Here is a 24,248-nt window from a genome sequence, read left to right as displayed (position 1 = left end):
AAGCATCCACATGATGTAGCACTCTCAAGGTGTGCAGTTTCTTGAGGCAGGTGGTTCTAAGCTGTGATATGGTCATGGGTGGTTAATTTTTTGTATAAGATAAGACCAAGAAATCAGACATTAAGTACAACAGGCATCACACAATCACCTGATTTTAGAATTGGGTTAGGATGCAGATTATGCATTTCTACAGAAATGAACAGCAACTGTTTCCTGGAGTGGACATATGAAAACCATTTTTTGCAGCCAAGGTTGATAGTGACTTGAAGTTGTTGCTCAGTCGTTCTTATATTTTGTGAGTGACAGAATATGGCAAATAAAATATGCTGGTTGTAGAATTATTATAATTTTTTATTATTTCAGGAAAAAAAAAAAAACATTTAGGTAAGTAATCAATGAGATTTCTGGCATTTGTATTCTCCAAAAAATTATATTTATGAAGAATTATATTATATTCTTAATCACCTGCACACAGCATAGTAAAACAGTGGGTAGAACGCCGAGTTATTCAATTGATTTTTATAATGAAGAGGTGGTACTTAAAACCAAACCCTGTGGTACACCTTGAGTGAAAGTGTGAGAAAGGAGAAGGGTTTTCATGTGGATCTGGTAGGACTGATATTTCAGAAAATTCTGTATAATCATAGATATTGCTTGAGCAGTGTGGTGTGTAGATAATGTAAATATACAATTGTTTCATGGTATGGACTGACTGGTTTGAATGGTCAAAAGTCTGACATAAATAACCCGAGGACTGTGGTTAACACTACTTTCAGGCTGACTTACTCCACCTATCTTCAAGAACTGTTTTTCTCATTTAGAAAGTCAACAAATCAGACTTATGGTATAGGAAGTAGGCCCCACCACCAATGGATACCAATTTCATACCTTTGGCCATTGTGATCTATGTAATAGCGAAGTAGCAGCAACAACAATAATCACTAAAGAAGTAATAATCACTAATAGGTTAGGGCAATAGGCCAGTAGTGACTTGGATTTGTTGAGTCTTCATCAGGTTTTAACAATGTTCATGGCACCAAGGATCTGAGAAAGTATTTTATCTGAAAACATAGTTATATAGGAGTAGAACCTCCAGTAACTCTTCATAAAACTCTTTTAACAAGATAGTAGTTTGATTATTGTGAACATAGAGCTGTAAGGTTTATGTGAATCAGTATCAAAATTTAGTCTGTTTGCAGCACTGGAAAGTTGATGGGTATGAGATTATGGAAGAGGTTTGAGGGAAAGACTTCTAGAGAGACAATGTCTTGAGGGAACAAAACTTCATGTCCATTTGTGTTCATTCATGTTCAGAAAAGCTAGATGTGCAGGAGGATACTCATTGTACACTTTACCTATATTAACTATTAGCTCAGGCAATATGCTGCAAAGTGTATCTGTACCTATCATTTGTATTTATCTTACTTTAAATAAACTTATTTTAAATTCACCTTACTTTAAATAAAGATAATTTATTATTTCAGGTAGTATGCATTTTGGTAGACCTGGTAATCATAAAAGCAGAACATTTTTCTATGATTCTCTTGTGTTTGTCTGCTAAGTGCATCTGACATTAGCTCTGGCTCTCTTAAATTGGATTAGTTTTTCATGAGTAGGATGTCTATAGAAGTTATTCCAGGCTTTATTCTTCTCTCAAATAGCTTGGCTACATTCACTCTTTCACTAGGATTTTAGATATGCTCAAAGATTTCTGACAGCTTGAGATTGTTTATTCAATAGCATCTAGTACTTGTTTTGCTATATAAGTGACAGTGTGATTAACTGAGGCACGTGACAGTTTATTTTCCAGGGTTACTAATTGCTTATATTATTTCTCTGAATTGGCACTAACAAAGTTCCATCAGATGGCATAAGTAGGACAGGATAACTGATTCATGTCAACTTCAAACTATTGAGTAGTGGTTGCTACCCAGTAGATCATTATGGACTGACCAGTTAAAAAGTGGAAAAAGAGGTGGAAAACAAAGTCAACTGCAGAGCTTGATACAAGTGAAAGTTTATATATTATCTGATAATGTCAAATTTGATTGGTCAGTTTTTTTCTGAAAGTTGTTCCTATTTGTCCAGGGCCTGATGATATGCATTAAATTCTCTCATTATTTTGGAAAAGTTGCTGATATACTAGATTTTCAAGGTTACTGCAAGAAATGTCTTGATTAGGTGAAGATACAAAGAGATAATTGTAAGATTAAAACGGAGTTATTGTGTTGGAGTTTCTCTCCCATTTAATGACAACTGAGCATACAAGTTTCTAGTACTGTTGTTTGTTTGTTTGTAGTACTCTTGGTCATTAAGGAATATAGGATATAGGAGCTAATCAAAACTCTCCAATGAGCCAAACCAGTCAACTTGTTGGATACACAATCTTTTCAGTGCATTACATGGTTTTCAGAGCTGTAATATGTAATGGACAAGAAAATCCAGAATGTCAAAGACTGGTGCAATATCACATGCAGTTTCATTGAATAAATCTGTATGTTACTTGAGTTCGGTGTGGTCCTCAGTTTTGAGAGGCTGATGCTTCATGATGGTCAGGTTTTTTTTGAGAGAATCTTCCTGACGTTTCTCGTCAGAAAGATTCAGAAAAGAAGGTAGAAGGTAAAGCAGTGACTGGTATATTAACAACATTATGTTTTCAGGTACGAACTGGATAATGGTACATTTTCCAGTAGTGACAGAACCCAGTTTGATTACGACTTGTAAGGAGCAAATGTCGCTGACCGGGCTAGCCGGGTGGGTAAAGTGCTTGCCTGGCAACCCAAAGGTCATGGGTTCGAATCCCGCCTCGGACTTGGATCAGAGTAGAAAATGCAAAAACTTTTGGAGGTGCATTATGGCCACAGAAGCCGATGCGCCACCAACTAACAAAAAAAAAAAAAAAAAAAATAGTAGTTCTGGTATCAGTATTAGCATTATCCACATAGTACAAGGAAACTACAGGCTTTTGCTGCACTAGCCAAAAATAAAAATTTATAACTCAATAAAATTAAAAATAGTAAAAATGAAAAATAAAGATAGACACTACAAAAAAAGTAATAAAAACTATTTTATATATATATAAATAAAAAAGAAAAACACCCATGTCACCTCCTCCATGTAGGTAATTGTCCAGTCACCTTTGAATTTCCTTAAGATACACCCTGAGTGATTGATTCCAGTAATTAACAACTCAGCAGTTAATAGAAAACTTCCTATAATCCAGCTATAAATCTCCTTCCCCATAATATGAATTTATGGCTTCTAGTTCCTGAATAATTTATAACAGTGAAAATTCATTCACTGTTATAAATTCACCTTCATTTGTTTTATTATCCCCTGTCAGGGCCTAACAGACTTCAGTCAGATTCACCTCTAAGATGCCTGGTTGCCATGCTCTGCAGCACACATACCTGAAATCTTTCCTCATATGGGTGCCCTTTTGCAGATAAACTCGAAGGGTATTCTCCATCTCTGGACCCTTTCAGGAAGCTCAATGTAATTTTTTTAGGTGTAGGCTCCATGCTTGGAGACAGTATTAGAAGTGGAGTCGTACAATTGCCTTATACATAGGTGCCAACTGTCTGGTTTTATGATGGAAAATAGGACCTTTTTTTAATACATTTGACCTTGTCCCCATCTCACCATCATAATACAGTTAGTTGTAAAGATTTTTTCCATCTTTTTCTTTTTGGAAAAAAAAAAAAAAAAAAAAAAAAAAGCAACACTGATAAAATTGGAATTTTTAAAAAAAATTGCAAATTTCTGCTTATTTCTGTTAATGAATTGACCATACATTACAAATTAAAAATGCAAGATAACAGTGTTGTCTCCTGTAATTTCATAGTACTTCCTGTATTATTTATTTCATAGTACTTCCTGTATGGTACTAAGCTAATTAACAATATCTTTCAGTAAAATGCCAAAGAAATATGAAATAAAATCTAAAAAAGGCAACAAACTTTTCTTTATGTATTGTACGTAGATGGGAATTTTAAATTTCAAGCAGCAGAAAATGTGATATAATCAGATGTTGGTAAACAAATAATCATAAGGACAGGATGCAGTGCTTCACGGTGATGATGACAACATACACCGATGAGCCAAAACATTATGACCACCTTACCTAATATAATGTTGGTCCTCCACGTGCAGCCAAAACAGCTGATACCCGGCAAAGCATGGATGCTACAAGGTTTCTAAATGTGTCTTGTGGTATCTGGTACCAACACATAACCAGCAGATCCTTTAACTCCTGTAAGGTCAGTGGTTGAGACGCTGCAGATCGGAGTTGCTGTTGCAACACAAACCATAGATGCTCAATGGGATTGATATCTGGGGAATTTGGAGGCCAGGGCAATACCTGGAAGTCTTTCTCATGTTCTGTGAACCAGTCTTGAACAATCTGGGTGGTGTGGCATGGCGCATTATTCTGCTGAAAGATGGCACCACCAGAGAGGAAGACCATTGCGCCATGAAAGGGTGTACCTGGTCAGCAATGATGTTTAGGTAGGTGGTAGACATCAGTGTGCCCAGCACATGGATGACTGGACCCAGGATATCCCAGCAGAATACTGCCTAAAGCATGACACCGCCGCCACCGGCTTTTTTTTCGTCCCACGGTGCATCCAGGCGCCATCACTTCCCCAGGCAAACAATGCACACGTACCCGGTTGTCCGCATGGTGCAATAGGAAATGTGATTCATCGGATCAGATGACCTTCTTCCAATCACTCAAGGTCCAGTTTTGATGCTCGCATGCCCATTATAGACGTTGTTGCCGATGAACCGTGGTTAGCATGGGCACTTGAAGCGGCCTGCGGCTACGCAGCCCCATTTTCAGCAGGGTTCGATGTACTGTGTGTTGTGACACATTACTCCCATCACCAGCATTCCAATTACCAGTGAGCTGCGCCACAGTCTCCCTTCTGTTGCCACGTAGGTACTAACCATGGCTGACTGTGAGTACCCCACCAGCCATGCCGTTTCGGATATGCTCTGACCCAGTCATCTGGCCATTACAATTTGGCCTTTGTCAAACTCGCTTAAGTCCGCTGCCTTTCCCATCTGAAGAACAAGAGTAACACTGATTAACGGAGCTCAGCATCAGGTATATTTTATACTGTGTCCTGAAAGTGCAAGCGCCGTAGTTCACCTGCAGTTGCTTCGATTTGCATAACAACTCACTGGTCATGTTTTGGCTAATCGGTTTATGTGCTGAATGTTTATTTGTATCTTTTGTCAAAGAACAATCTTCCTCTGAGTTATGCTAATCATGCAAGCATACTGTTCAGAGATGTTAGCTGACAGTGAAATAGTAAAAAAAATTAAAATAAAATGGAATAATAATAATTAATTAAAAAAATAATAATATGATCATGGAAGAACAAAAACCACAGGCACTGTTAGTGGAATCGCACAGACAGGGAAAGATGAGGTAGTGATGGGTCTGAAAAATGGGCCATTTTTTTCAGTAAAGCAAATAAGACTGTGAAGTGTTAGTATATTGTGTATTCTATGGTTGATTCCTGTTTGCTAGACAAAAATCTGAGTTTCCTAGGAGAAAAAATGCAGTCTTCACCTCAGACCAACTAACTTAACCAAGTTGTGAAGAAAGCCAATAAAAATTTCTTGCATTGCTCACAAGATGAATTCTGTGAATCCCCAGGTTTTTTCACCCGGTGTGGGAATGATGGTGATGATATCCACTGTGTTACCCACGAGGGCTTACAGATGGCAGTAATCAGAGTGATTAGAAGCTATATCCCATTGTAGTGACCTTTCCCAATAAAAAAAAAAAAATTGTCAAATCAAAAGCAGCATGTTGTCAGCACCAGCTATGGAAGGTGATCTTACAAGGTACAACACTGAGCATCTTCTCAACAACTGAAAGGCATAAAGTGATATTCCTTCAAAAACTGTCTGGTTCTTAGTGTTAATGATGCACCTATTACGATAGGGCTAAAAACTGGAGTAGCAAGGGTATTAAAAGAGGAGGTTGAATACCAGGTGGTAGTAGAGGTGTCTTCATCATCTTATTAATTTGTGTACTAAAAAAGGGAACTGAATAACTAGACTGTAAGAACAGTGGCAAGCTTTGACAAGTCTATTTAATATGAGCACTTTCTGTTTTACCAAATTGAAATGTATTACAAGTGGTCACTAGTGAGTGGCTCATGTTCAAATCCAGTTCATCATCTAAAATTTTGAAAAAAAGACAAATTGATAAACTCAAGAAAAATAACTTCTGAATGGCAAACTTTTGGTGAAAGCAATCAGTGATTTGCTTGTTTCTTTTAAATGTTATGCCAACAGTTGAAAATTCAACACTCCTTGCATCGATGTACTGAGAGCGTTACTACTAGATATGTTGAAGAATGTTATATGCAACTTTGCAATGTTAACAGTTTAAGATTTCCATTTCCATTTTAGAAGTTGATTATCATAGTAGATTAAACCAGAAGGATGATTCTGACTTCCTGCATTTCTTCTGCCAAGGTCATGGAGAGTCCAAAAGTTCATACAAGTAAGTAAAGTAAGTTTAGTGAGGATCAGGGCCATGAATCGAATATTACTGGAGAGTAGAACATAAATGGTCAACTGAAGCTCAGGCTTTGGATTTATTTTTTGCTCCTTCCAATGGTTTTTTTTTTTATTTTTATTTAGATAGTCTGTATCCATTCTTCTTCATTCATAAAGAAATCTTATTCATTGAGATGACATGGAAAGGTCATTTGCATAGAAGTACAATTTTATTGTATTCTCAGGATATCTTATGTCATATTGTTAATTTGGATTGCAAACAGTGTAACACTGATCCTTGCAGAACTCCCAAGTGAAAAAAGGTCAGAGTGAAAATTGCAATAGCAAACCTGAAAGGTTCAGTTCTGCAGAAAATTTTGAATTAGACTTAGAAGATTAACATGTAATTCAAAGGAATATGGGTCTTTAAGAATGCTGAAATGACAGGTAGTACTGAAAGCTCTCTCATTATCAATGCAAACCATGACCCAATGTTAATTTCTTATACATGCATTTTGTGCATTTGATTCTACTTTAATCATATGGTCTAAGGAGAACTTATTTTTGCTAAAGCTAAGTTGGTTGTTATTCACCAGATCTTAAGATTAAAGATAAAATGTAAGCAGATTATGTATAATTTTTTCTAATATTCCCGCAAGACAACTGGTAAGAGAAAATTATTGATAATTATGAGAATTTGTAAAGGCCAGATCAACAGAGTGTTTCCAGTAACTGGGATAGATATTCCCAATAAATGTACACATATCATATACCAGTATGTTGATGTATGATGCATTCTGCAACAGAGTCAATATGTTTATCCTGGACGTTTTCTCAAATGAAGTAGTTTAAATTTGTACCACTCTGCCTTGGAAAATTTCTACTTCATGTCACCTTCTGTTTGTGGACAATTTTCTGTATATAGCTTTTCAGATTATGGAATGATTATTATGGAGTGAATTATCTAGTAGTTTCCATCAAACACTTGGATATAAGTAAGCAAGAACAGATGGAGAAATCAATGACTGAAGTCAATTGCACCTTGTATGCAAGAATGCACTGGATGCAGGTTTTGACCAACAGGGACATGACTATCACTGAACACACTAGACTAAAAGGACACACAGTTCCAAGTTCTTTATGCTGTTATACAATACACTCATCATATACAATTGTCAATACAGTGCTTGTTTGTTTGTTATTTGGTTTTTAGGAGCATTAGCAACTAAGGCCATATTGCTCCGGGGATATGCAGTGGTCATTCCCTGACCTTTCTGCATCCTCCGTATTTGGTGGCTCACGGGCTCGAATCCTGGTCTAATCAATCAATACAATCCATGCTGCTTATTGTGATCACGGATAACATTATCATTCATTTAATGTTATTACTTTTATGAAGTCAATCAGATGTATACTAATACATAGAAAAAAATGGCATTTATTTTAATCAGTGCTTCAGTTTATATTATTGTTTTTTTTTTCTCTTATCATGGCTATCTATATTATCTTATGCATGTGCAGCAGAAGTGATTACTTAACATCCCAATTTGTTCTTTAATTCTGACGTGTTGTGTAGCTTGTTACTGATTTTACTTTGTACAGTTCATATGGTTGTAGTGTAGTTAATCCATGAAAGAAAGCATATATCCATACTCCTACCAATGTGACTGTTTCACTAGAGCATCGGCCCTTTTCTAATTCTTGATTTTAATATTTTATTTGGTTTTAATGGTTTGTATAAATTTACAGGAACATTGTGAATTTCATTTTTACTGATGACTTTCTTGAAGAAATAGTGGAGCGTCAACTAAACAATTAAACCATTATATATTGCTTGATTTTAATGTTTTCTTTCTGTCTACTTCCACCTTTTTATACACACGTTCCTGCTCTACATCAATAAACAATGCTGAACAGCTGCATTCTTGTTTCTTCAGTTATTGTTATCACTTTAGCTGAGTCCCAGTGTGATCACAAAAAGTGGCATCCACTGTATATGACAACAGCAATGTATCTCTTCAGTAATATGTTACTCACCTCCCTCAAAACTTAAATTCTCTATTAAATCCTCCCTTAAATTCAGAAATTTTATAGGAAACAATCCCATGTACTGATTCAAAATCTCTTGGGGAGGGGGGGGAGTCATTCACTGGGAGTTCCAAGAAATGATGATACTTCTAAAATGTTCTTGCATGGTAACTGTTAGTTTTGTGAAAAGGGGTGGGATGTTTTCTTGCAAGTAGATGACATGCAACTCATCTCTTGCCTACAGTAGAAGTGTTGTCAGGGGACAGTGAGAACTCTGCAGCAGTCACAATACACATCTATTGTCCTGATTATGTTCTTGCTTTGAAAAAGAATAGCTGAAGGATGAATACAGTTGTGATTCTATGCCACAGTCATTTTAGCTTTGTGTAGTCTTTTCTTGACATGTGGTTCAGAAGATAATACTAGGCTGCCAATTGTTTGCCTCTAGTTGTGCTAGGGGATTGTAGTTTGTGTCATGTCACATAGGATTACCAGGCACTGTAGCACACATTGGAATTGTAGCGTAGTAACTGTAGGTTGGTGCAAATATGAGAAAACCCACCATTTACAGTGTCAGTCACTTTCACTATGGTATGGGAGATCTCAGAAAATGCAGCCTACTCTATCCTTTGCCTAGTGCAGGTCAAGCCTATTCCCCTTACACCTGTTCATGAGATCATACAGATCATGGTCTAAGCACAGTCCACAATGAATTACTACAAGTGCAAATACACTACACCCTGTTTGCTTTAGGAATTTAGAACTGCTTCTCCTTGGTTGAAAACAGTGTGATATCTACTTTTTTATATCCTAATTTGAAAACAGTATGCAAGTGGACCACAGTGATTCTCTAATTGCATTCTATGTTAGTCTGCTGTTGACATTCTTGATTGGCACACCATTAACTTTTTGATTACTTCACACACTGAAGCTCTTACTCTTTCGAATTTGAGCATTCATAAAGAGTGTGGACAGTAGCTAGCAACTCCTCTGCCACACGTGTAATCTGTATTCATTATCTGTAGCAGCACTTTGTGGCATTCCTCTGTTCACAGCCCAGGAAACTGCTTGGAGGGAGTATGATGGATTCCATTTTTATGAACTGTTGTTTACTTTTATACAAGGGTTGGGCCATAAGTAATGCCTTTTGTCATAAAAGTATAAAGACAACAGATAAAAAGTTGAAATTTATATCATTTATAAAATAAACACTGGAAAGCATGCATGCATACATTATTTTATGTACCAACCTTGTTTAACAATACATTTTTGCAAATGTTCTTTCCAACTCAACTATAGTAAAAAATGGATCTTGCTGTTGAAGCCAGCCTGATTCTCTTTTTTTCAGCTCCACATCACCCAAAAAGTGTTTTCCATGATCTCTTCATAAGTCCAAATAGAAAAAAATCAGTTGGAGCCAAGTCTCATCTTCATTCTGCATATAGCCATATTTTCCTTTCTCTTGTTAATAGCTTGGATACCCATTTGCAGCATATTTTCTTATAATCTAAAGCAGGAGTACTCAAACCTTTTCACATTGTGGGCTACTTTTTATTTAGATTCCTTCTGCAGGCTACTAAAATTTTCTTTTCTTTAAACAAGTAATAATAATAAATTTTCCTATCCATCGATTTAGCAAATCAGAAATTTAAGAAGATGCTGTGTGCAACTTTTACCTTACTAAAGGGCGACCGATAGTCCACAGGTGCTTTATTGGGCATCCCTGATCTAACGCATTTAAAATGGTTGATACACTTTTCTTTTGAACACCTTAGTGCCTGCATAATTGCATATGTTGTTATTATCTTGTCTTTTTGCAATTTCATCTGCAATTTTAGTGTCTTCTTCAATGAACACACACTTTGGTCTTCCATTCTTTGACTGGTCACAAATGTCATTTTTAAAATGTGGAAGCCATCTATGAACATTGCTTACATCAACAGTGTCTTGTTGATATGCTTTCTTCAATTTTTCATGAATCCAGATAGCCAAGATTTCTGCTGACTTGAAATGGAAACCTGTCACAGACTGTTGGTGGAAATAGACATCAGTTTGACTCTTATGGACTGACATTTGTACATTTATCAAGATATTTAAATAATTGGCTATTTACAGAGGCTATTCTGCCAAAGGGAAAAATTACACCATTTGTGTGGTTCAGTCAATTATAATATATGTAACTGTTACTTTGACAATTATAATATATGTAACTGTTACTTTGACAATTATAAATATTTACTAAATGTTTCAAGAATAAAAATTTTAGTGTTTATTGATAACAGATATCTCAAATTTTTATTGACTTTTTTGTTTGCTGTTACTAAAATTATTCTCTAAAATATGAACAAAACTACGTTATTTATGAATGGCAATTAAAAGCTTTTGCTCACCAGGCACAGTCCGAGTGCTTATACTACTGTTTGGGTTCAAGAGAGTGCTGTCATGGAATTCATTTTGTGTTTCTTCGATACTATGAAAATATATTTAATAAAGTGAATGATTAGTGAATTAAAATGAATATGTTGATTTAATACAGAAAAGAAAAAAAAAAAAAAAAAACGCCCATTATAACAAATATGCAAAATTCGCTAATCATTAAAACTATTATATTTATCCACTCCCTCCATTTGATATTATTCAATGCTAAACTGCAAAGAAATAAATTCTGTGAAATAGTGAAAAATATTATTTGGATAATACTTTCCACTATTTTGCAGAACTTATTTCTCTACAGTTTAACATTTAATATCAAATGGGAAAAAAATATATTTAATATTAAAATAAAATATAAAAAATAAATATAAAACAAACTCAATCATTCAATATAAAAAAAATATAAAAAGGAAATCTCAAAAAAGGCTCTGATAGTAGACAAAAGCAAAAAGTTGAGAGAGAGAAGGCACAAAACACTCAGTTGAAACAGAAGAAACCAAACATCAAACTCGACTTAGCTCAGGGTTGACAAGTTTACCCAGACCTGGGAAAATATAGGTTCATATATTTTTGGCCAGTGTGTATATTATTAGTGTAGTTCCTCAGGGTCTGGTGTTCGATCTATTACTAATTATAATATTCATTAACAATACTGACATATCACGTTTAACATTCAAGTATGCTATATACATAGGTTGGCAGAGTGATTAATGAGAATAATCAGAGTATGCAACTCCAAGAATGCCTGATAAATTATGTAGATGGACTGAAATGTTGCAATTAAGGTTTAACATTGATAATGCAAGGCCAGCATTTTGTGTGGCATTAATCCTAGAATAACATACTAATTGGATGGTGCCACAGTCAAGGTGGTGGAGAGTGAAAATGACTTAGAGGTAATCATGCTGCCTGATATGCAGTTCTCTGAGCAGTGCAGATGGGTTACTTGACCAATTCATGAGATTCTGTCATGAGTACTTCACACGTCTGGAAGCCTCATTTTAGGAAGGAAGTGCATCAGTTCAAATGGGTGCAGAGAAGAGCAACAAGGTTAGTCAAGGGTACAAAAGGGTTCTCTTACCAAAAAAGACATTATATAAATTGCAGCAACTGGAAACAAGGCATCCTTGACTGGAGTGTTTAAGACTTTAAATGGATTAAGTAAACTAAATGCTGATGGCATCCTTACTGTTTCTTGGACCATACAGATAAATTGAAAAGGAATGGTTGCAGGATAGATGTGCAAAAATTTTCTTTCCATCAGAGAATAACTGATTTGAACAAATTTAAAGAAGGATTAGACAAACTATTAAAAGGGATGAACAGATGAAATGGGCAGGTTTTTTTTTTATTTTTTATTTTTTTGCTGATGTACATGAGCTTGTTTCCTTGCATCATTTTGTCACTACTAAAACAGGAAAGCAATGAAAATACACACAAATGTAATATACTGTATACATTATCAGTCACACCAAGTTATTCATGTTTTAAGACACCATGGATAGAAGTCTGAATAGAATTTTGCTTCTTCCCTTGAACCAGTTTAGTATAATAGTATAAAAGATCATTCAGTCCTCAACTGAAGTGAAATGCATCAAGATACAAAGCAAAATTCTGTTCAGGCTTCTAATCAGGGTTGAAGGAAGCTTTGTAAAATGGTTTAAGTTAAGCCCTCCATTCTGTGTTTCCTTCCATGCTATCATATTTCTAGTTAGATTTTTAGCCCTAGCCAGAGCAAGCTCTCTTCGGCTTATTTATTTCTGTTTCAAAAATTTGATTAGCTAATCTTCTCATTCCATACTTTCTACACATACTGTCTTAAGTTTGTTTCAATTAACTTTGACTGAATATTTGTTATCCCAAGATCTTTCCTTATTTACTAATTTGTAATGTTATCCTGCTGACTGCTTCCATATATTAGTTCCACTTATTTTTAAGAAAATGGAACTCACGTTTTCATTCTATAGATTATAATTTTTTTTTTTTTTTTTACCCAGCTCTCAATTTCATAGGTTAAAATAGCTTACAACTTCATTATTAATAGCTATTTTATCTTTTATCCAAATGATTTTGTTTTACTAATTTCCTGACTACTTTACTTATTCTACTGTTTATTTCAATGGCTAATTTTCCATTTTCATTACAGGCTGCTCCTAGTTACACAAAATTAGTACAGGAGCTCCCCGACTTTAAGAGTTGCTATCTGCAGAACGCTACGTAAGTTGGAATCTCCCTAAATAAGTCTTTCAGGGAAATTTCATACTCACAACTATGCATGCTGAATTTGAAGCAAAAAAGAAATGTTCGACGAACATGTAAATAGAATTAAATTTTTTTTTATCTCATGCGGAGGTAAAATTACAAAAATTTCCAAATTATAAAATTACAAAAAGAGAGATGGCAAGTTTTACCTTTCCAGCATCATTGCCAGAATTAACTCTCCAACTGATAAGCACGCCACTGCGGAAGTTGAGGGCTGTGGAGATTTAAAAGGTTTTTATTTTCCAGCACATCACAATTTCTCTGCAGCTGCAGAATCGGCACTGGCAACTTCACCACATATTTTAATGTTTTGGAAACCAGTGCGATGGTTGAATCTATTAAACTACCTGTTGCTTGCTACGAACTTGGCTTGGGGTTCACTGTACTTATCCTTAATATCTTCATAAATACAGTCAGTCCTCGTATAGCACGATAGTCGTGTTCCAATAAACCCTCATGCAATGCAAAATCATGCAATATAAACAACAGGCCTATGGGAAAAATAGGGTTAGGTGCCAACCACCCAAGATTGAACACACATTTGTAACCAAAACATTACCAAACACAATAAATAATTGTAATAAAATACGTATTTTATTACGACTGTTACATAATAAAATATTGCTAATGCTTTTGCTTCTATCATAAGTTTTTGTGTGGGTTTTTACCTTATTATGGTGAAATGTGTTTCCCCTTCACTGATATAAAAAAAATATAAATACATTTTCAGAATCTTCTCTTCATTCCTATCGTGTTGCGTTCAGTTGGGGTGATTCCGGTTTCGACTGCCATTTCTTGTAAACACAAAGGCGAATCGTGCATAAGCGAATTCGGTTCGTGTTACATACGATATCGTTCCAGTATTTATAAATCATGTATGATCAAATTCGTGTAGTGTAAACACGTGTTATATGAGGACTGACTGTACTTCTTGCTTTTGCTTGAATGGCCATTTGACTCAGGGGCACTCGCTTCTGAATCTTATTTTCCATCCATATTATTAATAGCTTTTCCACCTTCGATATAGCACCTGAATGCTGTTTTGTGATCACTGTTGGGGCTGACTGGCACTGGTGTGAAATACGTTGATCCTTGAACATGTTCTTTTATATGCACACTGTTTCTTAAAATAGTATTCACTGTTGAAGCAGCAAAACCTAATTCCGTGCAATAGATGACAAACTTTGTCCTGCTTCGTACTTCTTAATTAATCATCTTCATTTCTAAATCAATTTTGTTCCGTTTTGTTGCACTGCCAGCACTAGCACTTTCCATGGTCGCTTTCCCTTCATCATTGTAATAAGCAAATAGGAATGAAGAGAAGATGCTGAAAATATAGGTTTTTTATATGGTTGAAGATTTCAGTGAAGGAGGAACACATTTCACCATAATACTGTAACGTAAAAACCCATACAATTCCAGTTATTGGGATTATTGCAAATGCAATAAGATTGAGTTTACTATCCGTTTATAATAGATTGCACTAACAGAAAAGCCCAATGAACCAGATAGTGCAAATTGTTTTTATGGTAGTGACCTCCAGAAATGTGTTTTAGAAAAATATCACAAAGGCATTCAAAATTGATTCTTATAATGGAACATATGATAATGATGAAAGTGTAGCGCAATTTCTATTATAAAAATTACCTTTTAGAGAGATAAATAGCTTAGTAATATAGCAAAATTTTGAACTTCCAAGGACTTGGAACGGATTACAAAAAAAAAAAAAAAAAAAAAGGTGTTATTGGGTTCACATTATGATATTTTCACAATATCTCCATTTATTCCTATGGGATGCAAAATACGTTTCGCCGATTTTTTTAAGTTTGCACTGGCCAGCAAAAACTAACGTAAAGTCAAATTTGCATAAGCCGAGTATTACGTAAGTCGGGGAGTTCCTGTAACTTGTTCCAATTATAGTTGTGCAGTATACAATCTAAACTTTACTCATATATCCCAACTTTCATAACATTTGTTTTTGGGTAACTAATTTTAATGATAAATTCTCTACAATATATATGTTATTCAGTGATTATAAAGATCTTGCATGATACTATTTAGCAGCACAATATCATCCATATAATAATGGCCAATTGTTGCATCTCTCACACTAAACTTTAGTGACAAAGTGCAGCCCCAGCTTGCCCCAAGTTTAACCTCATAAACCATCTTTGAATACTTCCTTGAATCCTCAATGCAGATTTTCTCTTTTTATTCTTCCAAAAAGAGTGATGCCATATTTTTATAAAATTTGAAAGAGCAGATTTCTAGGCACTTTATCACATGCTTTCTCAAGATCAACAATGCTTCTTGTTATGTTCCGATGACTTTTCAGTAATTTTTGTTAGTGTAAATATTTGATTTTGGCATCCGTTGTTTGGCCTAAAATGTGACTGTTATTTCCAAAAGTTAGATTTAGCAATACATCTTACCTCTCTTCTTTAAGATACTTGCACTTCTTTAAGATACTTGATACACCAAAATTCTATAATTTACACATTTAGCTTTATTTCTTTCTTTATATACATTTAGCTTTATTTCTCTCTTTATACATTTAGCTTTATTTCTCTCTTTATACAGGGTGTCTCAAAAATATTGGTACAAACGTTTAGGGGAGGTAGGTAACAATCTAAAGGAATGTGAATCGCATAGGAACCCAAAACCGAAAACGTCACAGGAAAGTAGTAGCAGAGGCACAAGAAGCAGAAATGACACAAGACAGTAATTAGTGGCAAACATTTATTTGACATAATATTAACAATGGAGTATGAGATGGATGCATTTCATGATGTTACAAGAGATGCTCGAAGTTTCCACCATGAGACGCGATGCATGCGTGACACCGACGCAGCATGGATTGGCAAACACGGTTGAACACACCTGGAGTTTCTTTGACAGTAGCAGCAGCGCAGATGAGTCTCGCCACGAGATCCATTTCCGTCTCCACAGGCGATTCATACACGATAGATTTGAGGGACCTCACATAAAGAAATCAAGGCTCGATAAATCAGGTGAGCGTGGGGGCCAGGCAACAGGTCCACCACGGCCAATCCATCGATGCCCAAAACGCCTGTTCAAATGGTCACGAACACATCTTCCATAATGGGCAGGCGCCCCATCACGTTGAAACCAAATGTTGTCTCACATTTGCTGGAACATCGTCAAGTAACCCTGGTAGAACTTGTTCAAGAAAGATCCGATATTTAGCGGAGTTCATGCGGGATGGTAACAGGTATGGGCCGACTAAGCAGTCACTGACCATATCTGCCCACACATTTATTGTGAAGCGATGTTGTGCTGCATGGGGGCGCACACTGTGTGGACCCTCTGCTAATCAATACACTAGTTGCATGTCTGCCAGCTCATAATTCATATATCGATGCATGCTCTTCATGCGGCAACTACTGCTTGAATGAGTAAACCAGAAATTTTCCCTCTCGCAAACTGATGAACAGCGCCGTGTACCGACTTACGGTGATGTTTCCGGTTATGGGTTCCTATGCGATTCACATTCCTTTAGATGTTACCTACCTCCCCTAAACGTTTGTACCAATATTTTTGAGACACCCTGTATATGGCAGTGTTCTCCCCAGGACCTATTGAATGGGCGCACCGCCCGGTGAATTTAACTGACTGCCCAACTAAAATTTAAGCGATTCTCGTGGTACCATATGGTACTGCTCACTGATCTCGATCAATATTAATTCGAACATACTATGCAATCAAGGTCAATGTGAGAGGAGCATATAATGTTAAATTATGCAATTAATTTTTGCTTTGGATTGCTTAAGTTACATTTATAAATAACAGAACACTTTATAATATTGCAAAATATTACATTTCCTCATCTGGCTACTTAATAATGCCACCCGGCTGGCAAAATTTTCTGGGGAGAAAATTGTATGGATATGATTAAGGCTTTACTCTGGTCTTCTGGAACTTGTCCTTTAGATAACTTCTGGATACGTAACCATTTTGACACTGTTTTCCCTCCTGCTTTCAACATTTCAGGTCTAATTTCACTTATACCTGCTACCTTTCCATACTTGATATTTTGCATTACTTTTTCTGTCTCAATAATAAAGACAATATCCAAAATTTCTGCCATTTCATTTCAATCTTTTCCTCTTTTTCAGCAGTCTTAAGCTCCTTTGTTTATCAAATTAAAGTGTCTACTCCATCCTTCTAAAGTAGCTTTGTCTCTTATTTTAACTTATCACTTTTGAATGCCTTATTTACTGTTTTTAACCTTATTCTAAGGTTTCAAAACTAAGCACCAAAATTTTCCCACCTTCCTGAAACTTGTTTTCCATATATTTTCCGAACTCTTTCTGAGACTTTTCTTTAGCCTTTTCCACACATATCTTAGCCCTCTTGCACTTTTGTTATATTCCAGTAATGATTTATTTGATTTAATTATCAAAATTTTCTTACATATTTGTATATTTTTCTAACTTCTGGGATCCACCACGACATTTAAATACTTGAAATAAAATCACTTCAACTTTGTAAAAGTAAAAAATATATTTATATATATGAGGGTCTAAAAATGATTTTTAGATCTTATTAGTAATAACTATATTTTCTAAATTATATAAATCCATACTCTGATCCCTACTTGGGATCCTGATTTTTATAAGGTAGCACAACCTGTACACACTTCCACAACCCATCCTGCCATGAGATGTTTTCCCTCAAATGGGGGGGGGGGACTTTTCTCCAGATAAACCTACAAATTCGCAGAGCACTATTGACTCAATAGAATCGAGTTACACAGAAGCTCAGTGAACCATGTGGGAGAAGCTGCTGTGTTCCTACATGATGCATTCTTTAAGCAACTAACACTTCTTACGAAGGGGTGTCAAAACATGTTCGTAACCTGACCTAGATAAAACATCAGTAGGAAGATGCCATTTTTAATATAAGCTGTCTACATATTCGATAACTAACATGTGAAATTTCATTCCCATAGGTGATCGTACACCAGAGGTGGAGCCCGGAATCTGAGGAAGGATGCTATGGTTGACAAAGTGGAGTATTGAGCAGTCATCAAGTTCCTGCATTTGCAGGGAAAGAAAGCTCAGGAAATTGATGAAGAAATGAAAGCTCTGTACAGGCAGAATTGTCCATCCTATGACAAATGCAGGATAAAAAAGTGGAAATGGAAGTTCCAGTGCAGTTGTACAAGTGTCTTTGATGAGCCAAGAGAAGGAAGGCTATCAACAGACAGTGAGACAGTTGAAAAGGGTGAGCAGCTGGTGCTGAGTGACAATTCATTTCATTGCAAATGCAGTGGGAATTAGTTATGGGTCACCACAGCATTTTACATGACCAAACTAATATATTTTTAGGCCACCCAAATAATTAAATTCATCTTTCATGCATTGTGTATTCTGTCTGTAAATTGTGTGTTCTATGGTCGATTTGCCTATTTTTTTGGTGTGGGGGGGGGGATCTTTTTATCTAAGCCTGAGACCGACTAACTCAGCCAAAGCCCATTGAAGTTCCTGGCATCATCGACAGGATTCGAACCCGGGCCTTTTACACCCAGTGTGGGGAGGACAGTAATGATACAACTGTGCTACCCACACAGACTCATTTTACATGGCCATCTGCACATGTCTAAGGTCTCCGCACAATGGGTTCCAAGGTTGCTGATGCCTTTGCAGAAGCAATGTCGAATGCATTGTTCTTGTCAATTCTTGGATTTGGGAACAATAATACGGATGTTGAGAACATTTTTGATCAGTTTGTGAAAAATTATGAATGCTGGGTGTACCAGTATGATCCAGAGACTACAGATATGTCAAAGCAGTGGAAGCACACCTCCTCCCCACCTCCCAAAAAGGCAAAGACTACTCCATCTGTGAAGAAGGTGATGTTGTCTGTGTTTTGGGACAGAAAAGGGGTTATCCTGACAGATTACCTACCCTGTGGTTCCACACTTAATGGAGACTACAGAAATCTTTTGAAAAAGTTACATAATGCTTTGAAGGTGAAAAGGTGTGGAATGTTAACCAATGGTGTCTATCTTCTGTCAGACAATGCACTAGCTCATACGGCCGCTGCCCAGTGCGGCTGCAAACTACTGTAGCACCCACCCTATTCTCCTGACCTAGTGCTGTCAGACTTCTTGTTTCGAGAAATGGAGAAACCATTGTGTGGACACCGCTTTGATTTGTTTCAGGAAGTCATCAATGAAGTGGAAGTCATCAAAAAAGTGCTGACTTCTATGATCAAGGCATTAAACAACTGATCCATAGATAGGAAAAATGTGTTACTATACATGGCAAGTACATAGAAAAGGATTAAAGTTCCTGTGAAGGAACTTTCACTTTCTAGGGCTATTATTTCTAGGTAACGGTATGAACTTTTTGATACCCCCCTCATACTACTTTCACAGTTAGTAGAACAGATTGTATTATCTGTGGAGCATTCCTGTCTGTAAATAGCACACTGTTTAACTGAAGTATTGATATGGCATTAAATTTGTTTCCTATAAACAAAAGGCAATTGGATCATACTCTGCAAGATCTTTAATGTCATCACAGTTATTGCAGTATCCCCAACAGTTCCACTGCAGAAGAGCAGGTGTTATTTTGACTTGGCAGGACACTTGATTTGCTTACAAGGGTCTGATGCTTTTTGTCTTTCAGTCTTTTCTCTTTCCTTTTGGAAGATATAGCCATTCAGTGTCCATTTTTTCTTGTTGAAAGATTTCTAATATTGAGTCATCCTGCTGTCTTCTCTTCAATATCCATGTTAATATGCTGTCAGAAAACAACAGAAAGTAGTATTGTGATTGGGTTATTTATAGTCCTTTCTGGTTTGAGTTGCATCTGATTTGCTGATAGAGCAGTCGGAAGCAACAAACTGTTATAGGAATTCCACCTAAAACTGTAGTTTTGTTGAGTTGCTCAGATTGTCAGACCACTTTAAGCAAATCTACTGTACTTTCCAGACATTTCTGGGTGATGAAAGGTGGCAGTTTTACCAAGAGGTTGGTTGGAAGTAGAATGAAGAATTAGAAAAGATCTTATAATTTTCACATCCATTTTCCTTCTCTTCGCATAAGGATTTAATTTCTTGTGTCTTTGGTTCATTAGTTTTGGAAAGAAAGAGAAATTTTCTTTCTAGTTTCAGCCTCACCATGGAGAGGCAGGAGTGGTATCACCTAGTGACCAAGCAGCTGGAGAGGCTATTGAGAGAGAGAGAGAGAGAGAGAGAGAGAGAGAGAGAGAGAGAGAGAGTTAAAAAACAAGAGGTGTTTTTCCTTCTTTGGACAGTACTTTACTGAGAGAAACAGTTATTAAATATTATAATTGTTAAGACCTAACTGTGTCTACTTCACTTACTGCACCATCTCACATAACGTGGATATATCTTATCATCGAATTGCTCAGGTGTCTTCACAATGTCTACCTACCCACCGATGAGACTCCAATCAGAGTCGAAACCTGGGTCGAGGTAGTGGTACATACTTTAAATAAAAAAACAATATATTTCTTCACTGGAGCAGTGGCTTTTATTTAGAGTAGTGCCATACCAAAGCATCTTGTAGTGAAGTGCCTCAACAACATTAGATCAATGCACTAAGTCGAAAACCTAGTTTGCTTGTAGCTATATACAGAAAGAGGCTATGCCTGACACATACAAATAATTCTATATTATCATTGTAAATAAATCTAAAATAGCAATAAAGTCCATTCTTTCATGGGGGGGTGGAACTGCTGATAAAAGATTGTAGTTCACACACGTGGAATTTTGCTTTTTGAGTGTCTGCAAGGAAGATCTGTCTGACTTTGAATTCAGAATGATTGTGGGGGCAAGCCATGCAGATGCCAGTATCTTGATAACAGTGAACATGGTTAAGTGCTCCAATTCTGTGGTGTCACAAGTCTACTGTGACTGGCTCAACAATGTTTGGACAACCAGCCAAATGGCACAAATGGGACAGCCATGTATGGTTGACATCCATAATGAGTGTGATGTCTCTCGTTTCGTAACACACAGCACAGCGGCCAAGCTTACCACTCAGTACAATACTGGGTGGTAAGCTTGGGTGGTAAGAAACTGCCCCTTGTGTGGGCATGTTGGCACCAATGCTGGACCATCAACACATGGAAACCTGTTGCCTGGCCCGATGAATCCTGTTTCCAGCTGTATCATGCTGGTGGGCATATCCTCATTTAGAGAAAGCAATGAGAAGCCATGGCACCTGGATGCACTGTTGGTGTTTGACAGGCTGGAGGTGGTGTTATAGTTTGGGGACTGTTTTCATGGCATGTCCTGAGTCCTTTGATCACTGTTAATGAAAGGCTCGATGGGAATGCCTATCTATTACTGCTGACCAAGTATGCCCCTTCACAATGACAGTGTATATCTAGACAACTCTGGTCTATCAACAAGACAACATACCATAAGACCTGGAGGTTGCTAACTGATTTTAGGAATGTGACAATGAATTCTCCATTTTGTCATGGCTGTCCAACTCACCTTATCTCAACCCCACTAAGCACGTTTGGGACCTACTGTAAAAGGACATTCGATGCTACAACCATCCCCCTGACAATGTGCAGCTAACTCAGTGTGTGTGTGTGCACGCGCGCGCGTACACACACACACACACACTAGCACTAAATTATCACTTTGATATTGCTTGGAATCACTTGGAAATCATGAGCCCCCCACCGAGTGATGTTATAGGTAAATAACATCACCCGTCAGTTTGCCAATATGAAGTCCATGCAATGGGAAAAGGGAAGGATCTGATGCAGTTTTAATGGAGAATGATTTGCACAACTAGAAAGGCATGTCTAGCATCTCGGCAATCACAGGCATTGTCGGCTGTTCAAGGACTGCTAGAGAAGGTGTGGTGGGAATGGTCTAAAGAGGGACACATAACTGTCTAGCATGCTGGGATGGGGAATGTTAGGTGGTTGTATTGGCACTACAACCAGGGTGCACAGAGCACACCATCCAGTGGATAGACCTATGAGAAAGTGACCTGTTCATGTGCCCATTTCCACCAACTGCCATCTACACTTCCACCTGTAGTGAACATGTCAGCACCATTCCTGGACATTGGATGACTGGAAAAGAGTTGCCTGATCTAATGAATCAAGGTTTCAGCTCCATCATGCCAATGGATGGGTGCATATTTGACAGTGAGCAGATGAACATCTCCAACTAGACTGCATGGTTGGATGAAAACAGGCTGGTGGCAGTGGTTTGGGGAATGTCTGAAGGATGTCTTCATGAACATCATTGGGTTCCCTCATCCCCCATTGAACATACTTTCACTGACAGATCCTTCCTTGGCATTGTTTTGGACCAAGTTTTGCCCTACATCATGACCGTGTATCCAGATGGTGCTAGGCGTTTTCGGTAAGACATTGTCCGACGTTACAAAGCCTACTGTGAAGGAATGGTTCAAGGATCATATCCTAGCATTTTGTGTGCTCTGCTGGTTTCCAACTTGCCCTGAAATCAATGCCATCATATATTTGTGGGATGCAGTGGAACAGAGCATTTGCCAGTCCACACACCAGTGCCTCACCCTGTCGTCAAATTCCAGGTCTTGTACAGCTGGTCAAAGATACCTGAGGACACCTTCCAGTATTGTGGAATCTATGCCACACCAGATATAAGCGATTATCACTGCAAAAGGCAGCCCAACATGCTATTAGAGTAGGTGGTCATAATGTTTTGGATCATGAGTGTAGGTCAGCTCGTGGATAATGTAGCCATTTCTAAAGTGAGTGTAAGCCCAAGCTCTGTTACTGTAATTAAACAGACAACAGCGTTTCCAGACAGTAAAAAGTAAAAACAATGTAGAGTAGCAGCATTATTTTCTAAAACTATTTAACATTTCTTCATTAATTTTCAGGCTATTCATCATAACTTGGCACTTTTTTTTTGCAGGTTTCTATTAGTTTCTGTGTGATTAAAGTAGGGAAAAAATGGAGATGTATATTGAACTGGCAGTTGTATTAAATAATAACATATATGTTATTATTTTAATTTATGTTATTTATGTTATTTATTTTATTTATGTTATTTATGTTATTATTTTATGTTATGTTAATAACATATATGTTATATTGTATTATGGTTCAATGTAAAAGTTATTTTTTTATTTATTTATTTTTTTTTATGAAAACCCCAAACACGAAAGGTATCAAAACCTATAGTACTTAGTACCGTGCATGGGTTGAAGGAGAAGTACGGGGGGGAGGGGGGTGCCGGAAACTTTGCTCTAGAAACTAAACATGGGTTTCACCACTTCAAGCCTCCAAATAAGCAAAGTGGTGGTATTTCACTGGTTGATGAAAGTCATCTACCACGTCTGCACTATATTCAATGTTGCGGTCGTGATGTGATCGAGAAAAATTAATACTTTCCATTTAACTAATTACCACGATACACATTAGCTTTGCTAATGCTATCGAATTCCGGATATGCTGTATCGTGTTACAATGGCGGTAATTACGAATGGTACTTCTACGGACTCTTTTGATTAACTTCCAAATCTCGCTGTCTCAATTTAGAATAAACTAAGGATCCTGACTAGGTCTATAGCTACTTATAGATAATAATTTGATATAACAATTGGTTAATAAATCGGCTAAATACGGTTAAAAACCTCTCGTTCAACGGAGCTGCAATTTGTAACACGTGGATTTGATACCGTTACCGATACCAAGTAACACCCACAAAATCTCTATCAAGTTAAACTTTAAACTAAGTATCGTAACTAGGAATATAAAACTACTCTAGAAAATAAGTAATTATGCCAATTTAAGCTAATAAAACAGAAAATAAATGAGAAAAAACTTCTCTTCTCCAGGAGCTGCAAAATAGCTGCGGCCGCACAGGCTACCCTCGAACCCCATTTAATTCTAACTCTAAGAAAGACCCACAAATAAAGGTCAAAAATGTCTCTAAATTTAAATGTTAATTAATTGATCTATAATCCAATTTAATAAGCCATTTTTAAACCAATG

At 36.8% G+C, this 24,248-nt stretch overlaps 1 protein-coding gene across 1 annotated transcript in view; it reads right to left on the bottom strand.

Annotated features, from left to right (window-relative positions):
• Positions 1–24,248, bottom strand: part of LOC150090924 (uncharacterized) — a 186,191-nt gene that overhangs the window by 44,739 nt on the left and 117,204 nt on the right. The window contains exon 11 of the mRNA XM_090377745.1: positions 10,938–11,017. Within this exon, the coding sequence (XP_090233871.1) occupies positions 10,938–11,017 (80 nt within the window). The remainder of the gene's footprint in view (positions 1–10,937; positions 11,018–24,248) is intronic.

Source organism: Mastigoproctus giganteus, chromosome 1, assembly GCF_048544385.1.
Source record: "Mastigoproctus giganteus isolate SK-2022 chromosome 1, ASM4854438v1, whole genome shotgun sequence".
In the NCBI taxonomy this organism is placed as follows: Eukaryota; Metazoa; Arthropoda; class Arachnida; order Uropygi; family Thelyphonidae; genus Mastigoproctus; species Mastigoproctus giganteus.
The sequence above is the reverse complement of the archived record's forward strand: the minus strand, read 5'-3'. Positions and strand labels throughout refer to the sequence as shown.